The 12,478-nt window shown below is 41.0% G+C and overlaps 1 protein-coding gene across 8 annotated transcripts in view; it reads right to left on the bottom strand.

Moving 5' to 3' along the window:
- Fggy (FGGY carbohydrate kinase domain containing) overlaps nt 1–12,478 on the bottom strand; it is a 397,186-nt gene that overhangs the window by 371,341 nt on the left and 13,367 nt on the right. For 5 of the 8 annotated variants that reach the window (XM_074079973.1, XM_074079974.1, XM_074079967.1 and 2 more), the window contains exons 2-3: nt 10,389–10,490; nt 2,469–2,683 (exon numbers count right to left, since the gene is read on the bottom strand). In XM_074079973.1, coding sequence (XP_073936074.1) covers nt 2,469–2,669 — 201 coding nt within the window. In that variant the 5' untranslated portion in view covers nt 2,670–2,683; nt 10,389–10,490. Of the gene's footprint in view, nt 1–2,468; nt 2,684–8,060; nt 8,208–10,388; nt 10,491–12,478 lie in introns of those variants that run through there. The other 3 variants (XM_074079968.1, XM_074079969.1, XM_074079970.1) reach the window with 3 other exon arrangements.

Raw genomic sequence — 12,478 nt, forward strand, 5'->3', positions numbered from 1 at the left:
GGAATGATTAAAATTTGTGGATCCAAAAAGTAGACTTCAAGATCAGGGACAATGTATGTAGGAGTTGTATGTTTCCACAGACCTTGTTAGGTATGCTGGATACCAGCCCAATAAAGACCTGCAATTTTAAGCACTTACATTTTTCACATGAGCACAGAGTCAGATAAAGGCACTGTCATGTACCACAGTTATACAAACACACAGGCTAAGCTCCCGGTGCTGCAAACAACAAGCATCCCAGCCCTTCCCTTTATTAGTCACAACACCTTCTAGGGATTAGTGAACCACTTCAAAGTCCATTTTTCCCACCTTTAAAATAGAAATGAAAAACTACCTCAAAATAATGTAGAACAAAATGAGATGATGTCCATAAAGTATTCAGCAGAGTGTCTGGAACATAATTAATGCCCCATAAATGTTATCTGCCATTATTGTCATCACATATTATCATTATTACTATTATCATTATTATTGTTATTAACTTGACTAGGGTAGAAAATCATCTCCAACAATGTGAACACCCAAGGAAAAGGAAATAACAGCTCTCAAGCTCTCACATTCTCAGAGTTCATGAGAAAGGAGAGACAGACCAGGATATATGTTATGCTACTCTTTGTCTTAGACCAGTGCTTCTCAAAATCTTACAGAGAAGGTAACCTATCAGAGGAGAGTGAATGAATAGTCATTCCTAAGAGATGCTTCCTTCATGGGCTCTGACTCCTCAGTATTTTATCTCAGAAATTCATTCTCCATAATTGGCTCAATTTTGTTATCATCACCACCATAGGAAGCACAATGGTTACTTTTTCCGAGCACTGTAAGGACATTTTATTTATATGTATTAACTCATTTAATTATCACAATAACCCTATGCAGGTCAGTACTATCAGCAATCCTATTTTGCAGATAGAGAAACTGAGGCAAGAAATATTAAGTTGTCAAAGGCCTTAAGCTAAAAAGGGCTAGAACTGGGATGCCAACCCTCGACAGTCTGACTCCAGAATGCATGCTCTACAGCCTGTTACAGCTCTAAAAATGCCTCCTCCTTTCCCTTATATTGCAATGGTGTTCCAGGCAAGGGTCCTGCTCATCCTGTGGCTGCTGGCACATGGCCACAATCCATATTCCATGTGAGAGGAGTGGCCTAAGACCCAAGCACTTTCTGCAAGTTTGCTATAGCAAGATAATACCACCAAAGACAAGCCCCACAGCACTTATGTGGCTAACGGCTCAAACCGATGATGAGCTGGCCGCCACTGGGAGATGATTAAAAATCTACCATTAAACCAAGCTGTACTTAGAGAAGACCTTTTTAAAGTAGCTTTTCATCAGGGGATTATATTTTCTTCTTGACAATTTCCTTAATGGCAAGAAAGACTATATGTCAGAAGAACAAAGGAGACCCAAGGGCAAGGAGCAGCAGATTCTCAACAAAGCAGGGGCTGAGAGATGGAAGAGAAGAGGAAAATTAAACAGGCAGCAGAGAAGATTCAGCCCTCTTTTATTCCTGCAGAATGCTCCATTGCTGCCCACCCAACCTCTCTTTGCCTTCTTCTCCAAGGGGCACTAACAATAGCCCATAGCTCATGAAAGTTTAAACAGACTGATCGATACAGAGAGAATAGTGAATTGTCCATCTGCAAATTACCAAGCACCTCATGAATATTTAAGGAACTAAACTAGGAACAGGGAAAAGAAGGAATTTGGGACTTTATTTTTCCTTCTAGGAAGAAGGATAAAAAGATGTCTACTGTTATCGATCACCAGCATATAAAGTCAAACCAACAAATGAAACTAAATATGAACAAGTATTGTACAGCATCACTCTCTCCCAAAGCCAGCAGGCTGACTCCAACCGAAGGCCACTTAAGATAAGGACCTACCTGGCACATATGATAGCTTGGCCCAGTTTTCTTGCTTTCTTAGAACATACCATGTTTTCTTGCCCTCCTGCCTTCACACATGCTATTTCCTCCAAAATGCAGTTCCCCTCACTTATCCACTTGGGAGGCTAGAGAATCCACTGGTAATAAGAATGCAGCTCAGAGTCAGACTACTTATGTTCCAGTCCCACCCCAATTCCCTCCTGAATAAAAACTACAGTAGCTACAGTAGCGCTGATGTGAGGATTTGACTACACAATGCACGTTAACACATTTCACACACATAAAAGGCACATTAACTATGATCATCAGGGACTTCTTTCATATCAGGTCACATGTCACACTTCTGCATCCTCTATCCTGCCTTCCCCAAGCCTCCTCAAGATTAACTCCAGCCACAGTGACTTGACTCATAGCACTTATCACATCATATTTCAGCTGTTTATCGATCTCTGTCTCTAGACTGTGAGCTCTACATATACTCAGCTCTGCACCTCAAGTTACCCCACCACAGTGCTTGGCACCAGATGGACACATAACAAATACTGAGCACACAAAAGAAGAGAAGGCCAGTTTTGCCCATACCTTTGTGACAACACAGCACGCAGCCCAGATGTCCTCGGAAGACTGCTCATGGTGGTTGAACTGAGGCTCCCACTTCTTAATTGGCTGTTCTGAATAAGCCACAAGAACCCCTCTCTGATCCACAACAGCCGCACGGACACTGCCTGTTCCAACATCGATGCCCACATAGTAGTTGTCTGGCTCCTGTTCTCCACCAAACATTGCAGTCTCTCCACCTGTAGTGAATGAGTGCAAAAACCATGTGATGAACCATGGATCTGCAAAGACAGTCACAAAGCACCTTGAAAGTGGAAATGAAAGGGAGTGCACCAATTTAACCAATGGCCATTTATTATTTATTTACCAAAAAAAGTTTTTATAGGCACAGAGCTGTTTGGTGAGCAAGACAGACACAGCCTCAGATATGACATTCCCTTTCTTGGAAGAGAGTCAGGCATTAATAAGCATTTAATTATATAACTATTTAAGCAAAGTTGTGGTAAGGGCAAATAGAGGGTGATAAACAAACTTAGAATCTGGAGGCAATAGAGATGAATCTGCTCTCAAAGAATTTGAATCAACAGGACAGTAGCCATGGCACTAAAAAGAAATCTTATCTTCCCAGTCGGTCATTCATTCAAGGAAGTAGCTACTGAGCATCTACAGCACACCAAGCAGTGTGAAAGTGCATCCATTCCCTCTATTCCTAAGTCTCTAGCAGGCAAGTCTATTTAAGTCTCTATTGTACAGGTGATCAAGGTGAGACTCCAAGAGGTACATAACTTTTTGTTTCATGCTAGGTCTCCACTCATGAACAGCAAATGTACATTATTATAATGATACCACATTACACTGATGAGAAAACAGGTCTCTGAGAAGTAAAGGAATTTAGCCAACCTCATTCAGGGGCAGCCCAGACCTAAAGTCCCATGTCTGCTCAATCCCCAAGTCTTGGGTTCTTTCCTTTCTTTCTTTAAAAACTGCAGCATCAATTTGGAGAAAAGGCGAATATATCACAGCTGTATCATGAAATGACTAGGAATTAAGAGGAGTCCCATGGGAGATGGGATCAGGAATTTGTTAAAACAATCTGTTTTCCTTATAGACCCCTGGTGTGTTACAAGGAAATGTGACCAGAGAACACTCAGGAATTCTTTTGCCCTCATGGCTGCTCAAATCCCCTTTGGTTAGATTAGCACACATGACACAGAAATCTCACAGAGGCTTTCATTTTCCAGGCTGGCCTTTCCCAGAGAAAGAGCAGCCCCAAAGAGAATTGTGCTAGTGCACACTCAGCAGCTCCCCAAGTGAGCTCGGGACAGACCTGGGGCAGTCCAAGTACCCAGAGTCCAATTTCAACCTGAGTAGCTCTCTGCACCCTTCAACTTCAGAAGGATAATGTTTCCTTAGCCAAGTCACACTTGGGGATTCTAAAACAAATCCGCCAGCAGATGTTCAGTTACTGCTTCCTGGATATCTATCCCAATGAAAAAAAGAAAAAACAACTTCACTAAAAGTGATCGCTTCTGACTTAATCACAATAATTTCCCAACTGTGCTTGCCTCCCTTTCACTCTGTGGCACCCTGGCAGGTGAAGAAGAAAATGGGAAACTGACAAGAGCATTAGTTACTTTCACCTGAGCTTCAGAGAAAGCCTCGCAAGCCCCAGTATGTTGTGATCTTCTCTCTTTCTTTCCTCCCTTTGGGAACTCATATGACTATGAGCATCAGTTTTCAAATCATTCATTCAATAGAGATAACTTTCCTTCAAGCCATTACTTGATGAAAATTTAAACAATACAGATAAAAACATAGCTGCTCAGTCTGAGGCAAAGATCACTCTTTCCCCACCCTTCCCCAGTTTGCTCTCTGCTGGGCCCTTTCTCAGAACAACAGAAAGCCATCCACTTCAGGAAATGATATAGTCTGAGACCCTCCATTTGCTTCATTTCACCATGTCTAACACAGTCCTGCTCCTTCACATTTCAAGCTCCAGACATCTTCACTGTCCTTGTAGATGTGTGGTGCCCTGCCCTGCTTCAGGCCTCTCCCACCACTTGCTAGCTTCTCTCTCCCTAATTCCTTCCCCTCGTCCTCTGCCTGGTGACCACGGACTTACATTGAAAGACCCACATCAGCTATCAGTTCTCTGAAGAAAACTTTGTTACCTATCTCCATCTTCTGAACACATACAAAGAATGCCCATGTATCCTGTGACCTTATTTTCTTTCAAAACTTGCCACTCTTAATCATGATTTTTGGTTGCTTTCATGTCTGTCTCCCTTGCTAGCCTGAACCTGAAAAAAGGGACTTATTGATTTCTGCATCCCCAGCTCCTTGCACAGTGTCTGGCATATAATCGGTTTTCAATAACTATTTACTAAATGAGCAGCTGAATCAATAGAAAACAAGAATAAAGAGGGTCAGCCTTCAAAAATTTGAATTCCTAAGTTTGTATTTTTACAGTCACACATCATTTAACCACAGGAATACATTCTGAGAAAAGAGGCAATTTCAGCATCATGCATGCATCGTAAGGTGCTTACATAAACCTAGATGGCACACCCTGCTACACACCTGGGCCACATGGTATCCCAACAGTATTATATTTCATTTACCAAAATGTCGTGATGTAGCACATGGCTGTTAACTACTAAGGGTTTACCTTATTCTAATCTCTATACAATTCATTCATCCAATAACATATTTCTTACATTCTTACAACCACATTTTATTAATTCTAAGATACTTATTTCTTCACATTTAGTTTCTCTATAAGAGTGATTTCTACAATCAATAGCATCTTACAATTAATTGGTAGCATTTTCTTTCTTTGTGGGCATACGAAATAACAGTGTATCTCACAATCAGTCATGTCTGAGACTCAAAATGCACATTGTGCCAAGCACTAGGCACCGAGCTGATGATACAGTGACTAACAAAATAGTATGCCTTGGCTCAGAATTTCCTCAGTTTCTTTCCCTGAAAACAGGAGGAAGATTGACCCTGCTAGCTGTTCCACTTCCCCTCCAGACCATATACATCCTCTTGCTTTACTTGGGATTCCCTTTCTTGCCTTCCCTCTGTCCCCTGTGAAAGCTCAGAGGAGCTGCTCCTTAACACTGATCTTACCATGCTAAGAGCTCTCTGTCCTTGGCTATAAATTTCTAAGACTATTCTACATAGGGAGAAACTAGGAAGTGAAGAATGTATACAAACCTCCTGGCTTACAAACCTCACCAGCCAGTATCCAGGTTTCTCTTCACCCCTGCTAACTTAAGGACAAGAGAGACTCTCCATGGGGCTGGCACATGACCTCATGCCAGGGTTCCTCACTTTTGATTCTGTCTTCCTTTGCAGTAAGTACATCATCTTATCACCCAGACATCCTGATTCCTTTCCAGTAAAATCCAAACAGGCAGATTTCCACTGTCCAGCTGACCATGGGCTTACTCCAGTTCTGGTTTCTGGATTCAGGAAAGAGCGCGCCCTTCAGTAGAGCTCCCACCTCATAAGGAGACTGTAGCAGAGTTACCATTACCCATTTAACCTGACTGCTGCCTGGGTCCCAGCAGGATGCCTAGTGCCTAGCATAGCACATGGTAGGAAGTTAACAAGTCCTTGCAACCCAGGGAATAAACCAGATATTGTTAGAACCCACCATTGATGGGAACAGTGAAAAATACCACGTTTACTATGCATCAGACGTTCTGCTAAGCAGCCTGCTTGCAAAGCCACTTTTAATTCTGACAATAATTCTGGAAGACAATAACGATTACCATCCCCATTTTACTGATGAGGGAAATGAGTTCTAGACAGGTAAAGTAACTTGCTCCAATAGTTCATATAACTAAATAAGTACCACAGTTGACAGTGAATTATTTCCTCTCACCTCAAAGCCCCTACCATTTCTCAAGATGCTCTGCTGCCTCCTGATATTCTTCCATTATTAAATGCTGATCTGCCAGGGACTCTGCTAGGAGACCTAGCCTACTGTGCCTAAAGTTGGATAGCTCAGAACTCAGGTTGTCCATCTTCAGAGACTGACCTTCCACAATGCCGGACGCTTCTTTCCTGCAAACTAACCATTTCTACAACATATTACCAAGTCATCCTCCAGGAAAACACTCAACCCCTGGGGAACCAGGAACCAGACCTCCCAACAGCATTCACACAAACCTCCCAGTTCATGTTTTGCTAAGAAAGAGATCCTAATTAAATAATTCAGCTTTACCATTATTATAGCATTAAGTAATCTCTGAGATTGTTTCCACACCTGGAACTTGAAAACATGAAAAGTTTGAGCCCCTGGGCCTACTAGCTTCCCCAAAACCTGACCATGAGTTACAAAACAAGCAGTTCACTTGCTCCTCCTCCTCTGTGCCCTTTGTTCTGAGTCACAAGTACATCTGTTGTGTCCTGGACTCCAAACCTTATTCAACTCATACCTCTGAGCCAAGGAAACTAAACTAACTGAAAAATGAAAAACACTATTCCTTTTCCTGGTTTGTGCTGAAGAAAAAAGGATTAGGGTCTTCATTGTGTCAATCATTTCCATATGTGTACTCATCTCATCCACGGAAACCCAATTAGGTTGATAAACCTATCACCACTTTATATCTCAGTGAGAGTAATTTGCCCAAAGTCACACAAAAAGTAAGTCATAATATTAGAATTTTAACCCCAAACTCCAACTGCAAGTTTGGGGCTCTTTCCATAACACCCAGCTAAAACTGAAAACCAAATCCTTTGGTAACTTCTTCAATAACATCACTAACAAATGCAGCAGCAACTCGTTTTTATTGAGCCTTGCTCTGCAAGTCACCTGTATGACTTCATGACTTCATTTAGTCCTTATAACAATCCTGTGAGGTAGACAATAGGAGCCCCATTTCCCCCTGAAGGAAACTGAGCTTCTCTGAGAAATGAAGCGATGAAGGGCACACTATACAGAGGCAGAGAGGTTGGGATTCCAGGCTCAATCAGTGTGACTGCTTTATGACAGTTTGGAACTTCGGTTCCGTTTCTTTTTAAGCAACAATGAATACTACAAAAAATAAAACAGCTGTTAGGGATATGTGAGGCAGAGAGAAACAAGGACATGGACTGTGGACAGTCAAAAAAAAATAGTAGAGAGAAATTCAAGCTGTGTTGCACACGATTCCTGAGACATACCTAAATTCTCAGTTGATAAGATATCTCAGAGGGCTGAAACAGCCTCCTTCCAAGTCCCCAGCATGGGCTGCACTGACTTTTAGCCCCTATTTATGATCAAAAGGCTGCTCTGTATGATAAATATTTATACAGTTCATTCAATAATGGCTTATATAAATATTATTAAAAATGTGCCACAGGAAACCACAGAATTCACAGCTGATTCTTCAGCAAATGTGCAAGCTGCTCAAATGCTATGTGAGAAAAGGAAGAGGGACCTGGAAATTGAGACTGTTCTATTTCAGCAATTGAATGGAATAAAATGGTACAAATACTCTGATAAAAACCAGCAACTTCAGGACTGTGCTGTCCCTGTTTTACCATTCTTTTCCCTAAATAATCTAGTAGCAATGAGATATGGTGCCCAGGACTCCAACTCTCCGGATTAGATGAGCTTACCTTACTTTCAATCCTATTTCTTAAAAAGCCATGCCTCCAGGATTGATTTGGTTGGTGACAGCATCTACAGATACAGTATCCCAGGGATCAGGGAAGGAATTCAATAGCCTCTCTCACCTTTGATCTTTGGACTCTGCCGGGAGCTGATGCACTCAAGCCCCACACAATTTATTTATTATTTGGTTATATTGCAATCAGGGGTTTGAAAAGACGGAGAAAATGAAGCCAAGCAACAAATAAATCTGTCCACTTCCGCCTCCTTAACAGGAAGGATTAAACAATCTCACTAGAAGGTAGTAAGAAAATTTGGAATGGAGAGGGAAGAGCTAATTTGGCAATAATAACTTGTTCTCTAAGCACACATGAGAGAAAAAGTGTGCTTGCTAATAGGTACTTCTCTCTTAAAGTGAAAGGAATGGAGAGGGAAGAGCTAATTTGGCAATAATAACTTGTTCTCTAAGCACACATGAGAGAAAAAGTGTGCTTGCTAATAGGTACTTCTCTCTTAAAGTGAAAGGCTGTCTCCTACAGCCCCTCCTGAGTTCCAACTTTTCAGCTCAGGAGAGACAGTTTTCAAAGTTGTCAGGATGCCAAAACTGATTCAAAGAAATCCAAACACTTCCTAGACACCCAAATTTGTGTAGTCTGTAACAATTGCCAAGATATCTTTTATCCAGATGTACCAATGGCCTGGTGAAGACTGTGCAAGGCAGTATGAACACACATCTAAGTCAGGTATGGGATGACCAATACACCTGTGGCATCAGAGGTAAGGAAGGGAACAAGCTATGCAACCAGCTACTGAGAAGCTGGACTTGGCCCTTACAGGACAATCTTTTTATCATCACTGATGTCCAGCACTCACATCTAACAAAGGACCTGGTCTACTGCAGGAAGCTCAGTGGAGAGAGGGAAAGGAGAAGAGAGAGGAAGGGAGGAAGGAAACTGAAGAAGCAATAATTAGAAAACTATGATTCAAAGAATAAGAAAGAAAAATAACTTATTTTGGAGGAATGGAGGAAAAGAAATGGAAGGGAATGGGAAGGAAATGAAGCAAATGAGAAGGAAACAGAGAGGAGGGGAGAGGAGAGGAGGAAGGGGAGGGGAGGAGAAAAGCAAAGCAAAGAAATAATAGACATATTCCTGTCCAGTTAAAATTCATAATAGAGAAAGAACAGATAATGAAACTGTCAGTTTTTAGAAATTCACATGAAAATCCAAATACCAAATAAAAACAATGGCAAAATATGCACCAAAAAAACTCTTTCTCTACTCTGAGGGTTGTCTACTCACACCTGGAGTGCTCACCTAACTGAAGAGATTACGCTGAATACCAGAGATTCACACGAGACCTATGGTACATAGGTTGCTCAAATTCCTGTCAGACTGTGAAGAAACCCCAGATACCAAAGAACATGAGACCACACCAACAAAGTCTCAGAGCCTAGAAGCTCCCAAAAGAAGTTCCAACAAGGAACACAGAAGTCACCCTACAAACAGGTACAGGACTGCTTTACAGGTAAGTACCTGGGCTGGGTCTCTCTTAGTTTTCTATCTCCAGTGCATATACACAAAGTTCATACACAGTATGTACTCAGTAAAGAGCTAATGAACTAACCAATAGTCACTCTACCTGGGAGAAATGAAAGCAGTTCTTCCCATATTACTGAAAAATAAATCTTTTGTATCTAGGTAGGGAGAGAGTACTGGGTCACTGCACTGGATCAAGAAGGAGAAGAGCTGGGACTTGTCCCAGATATGTCTACCACTGACTGACTTTGGGAAAGTCCCTTCACTGATATTTCTTTGTCCAGGTATATAATTAGACTCATGAATTCTGTATAACTACTTCAAAGGGTATGGTGGAAATTAAGGAAGTAATGGGCATAAAGAGGCTTTAAAAAGGGCAGGTAGGAAAATTGGTATAAATAATAAAGCATCACCAAACACACTATACCCAACCACTCAAAGTGTGGTACTCACTTCTGCTACCAACACTGAATCATCTCCTAACACTGCAACCTTTTAATATGTATTGTCTATTCCTAGGTGTCCTCACCATATCTAAAAGCATGATTTCCAGGGGAAAAAATATTCAACACTTTCTTTATGCCATAAAATGAGGAAAAGGAGGATGAAAAATATATGATCTCTGATTTTAAAGAGTGAAATATCTGATGTTTCTATGGTTTGAATATGTGTATCCTCCTCCAAATTCATGTGTTGATGGTATTAAAAAGAAGGACCTTTGCAAGGTGATTCAGTCATGAAGGCAGCATCTTTATGAATGAAATGATCACTCTTATAATAACAGGCATGGGAGCATACTTCACCAAGTTAGGACACAGGAAGGAATCAGCAGTCTGCAACCCGGAAGACAGCTCTCAGATACCAAATTTGCCAGCACCTTTATCTTGGACTCCCCAGACTCTAGAAATATGAGAAATAAATATGTTATAAACCTCCTAGCTTATGGTATTTTGTTATAACAGCCCAAAGCAACTAAGATAAATGTAAAGATCTGAATTTTGAAAATCAAATAGTGATGGTTCAAGTAATTGCTAATGTATGTACTTTAAGCAAAACTTAATACACATAGTAAAATTGTATATGGCAGTAAAGGTGGCTTCCTGCTTCCACCAGAATCTGGGCCATCCACACTTTAGGGGGCCAAGCAACCAATTCCAATTCCACCTTTCTCCACAGAATAAAGAAAAGTTCATTATTAGTGTTCCAATAATTCTGATCCACTAGGTCAGAACTTAATATTTTTCAGGTTTTTGAGGATCTTTATGTTCAGTACTAAACCCATTTTTAAAGATAAATACAAAATGATTGAAGAGGAGCAAGGTATTAAGTCAGTCAGAAGTAGAAAAGTTTGCTATCCTTTTAAATTTGAAGTTGGATTTCAAAAGGTAAGAAAGTCAAAACTCACTAAATCCTCATGCCTACTTCACAAAGAGGCAGACACACCAATCAAAAGTGAGGTAGTCCTGGTAGATGAGACAGTCTTGGAAGGGGGTCAAAACCATCACCTTCCAAGAGCTACTCAGGCAATGGCAAAACAGTAGTCACAAAGAAAATGCAAAGTATAATCATGGTTGTGGCACAGTACAGGTCCTAAGGAAATTAGGGATGAAAACTTTCACTCATAAGAAGACAACCCCAAACTATGCCAATGAACATTCCCTTAGAGCAAATTAACCTCTGGATCTCCCATGTCCTCTTCTGTAAACTTACTTTTTCTTATCTCTTCTGTCCAACCCTTGCATTCCATTAAAGCAATTCCTTACCTGCATATAACTCAATGCCTTTGCAGAGAAAGGAAAAGGAGAACCTGCATTTATAACATCTACCATTATATATGCTCTTTCTTCCACTTATACACAAGGAAGCTGAAATGCTGAAAGGATTAATCTGATGATTGTCATAAAACTGAGGCAGGCTAGACTTAGGAAAAGTTCAGGACTCTTAAAACATATATGACTTAATATTGTATCACAGGTTAAACACTCTTCTTTCTCTGAGCCTTCTTTTCAATTGCAAATGTGTGTAAGTTATTTACACTATGTTGGGGACAACTCCAACCTCCCCCACCTCAGCCCAGGGACCACCCATACCCCTCCCCAGTGATTATTGGTGGTCAGGAATCACCAGGTTCTTCCCTTCCCATAGGTTAGCTTAGGTTTTTAACAATACCTGGAAAGAGAAAGACTCTGCTCCTGGCTCCCACCTGGCCCATCATGGGCTTTTAGAACTCCTTTTCTTAATCTTTAATAAACTCCATTATCTCCCTTACAACACCTACATGTCCTGCCTGAATGCTTCCACATAGGACACAAAGATTGGGAATCTTCTGATCAGCGACTGCACCAGCCAACTGCAAAAACAGTACTCAGAAGAGGCCATCTTCAAATTCAGGACTGTCTTAGCCAGAACTAAACTCTTACTACTATACCTTACTACTATTGGGTTCCACACTAACCCAATTGGGCATACTCAGAAAAAGCTTCCAAATTCAATCATTAGAAATGTCTTCTCCAGTCTATGATTAATAAAAATTGTCTTATACTATAATAAATCTTATTTCCTTATGCCTACAGACAAACACAATGTAACAAAATGTGGAAGTAGTGGGAAATACTGGATTGTGGAGATTATTAATGTATAAAACAGTCAAGTATCTCTTAAAGTAAAAAGACCTTAAGGACTGTCTTCCTCCAGAGTGTTCTAGAAGCACTGTGAGCAAGACTTCCATGTAGATTAGGCTGATGAACCCTGCTTCTCTTTGGGGCAATTTCCCTCCATGGCAGAGCCCCTTTCCACAGGAAGGAAGGGAAGGGATGGAGAGGAAGTCCATTCAGATAAAGATGAGTATCCACTGACCTCCCCCCACGAACAGATTCAGTCTACCTTTT

Source organism: Castor canadensis, chromosome 7 (genome assembly GCF_047511655.1).
Source record: "Castor canadensis chromosome 7, mCasCan1.hap1v2, whole genome shotgun sequence".
Lineage (NCBI taxonomy): Eukaryota > Metazoa > Chordata > Mammalia > Rodentia > Castoridae > Castor > Castor canadensis.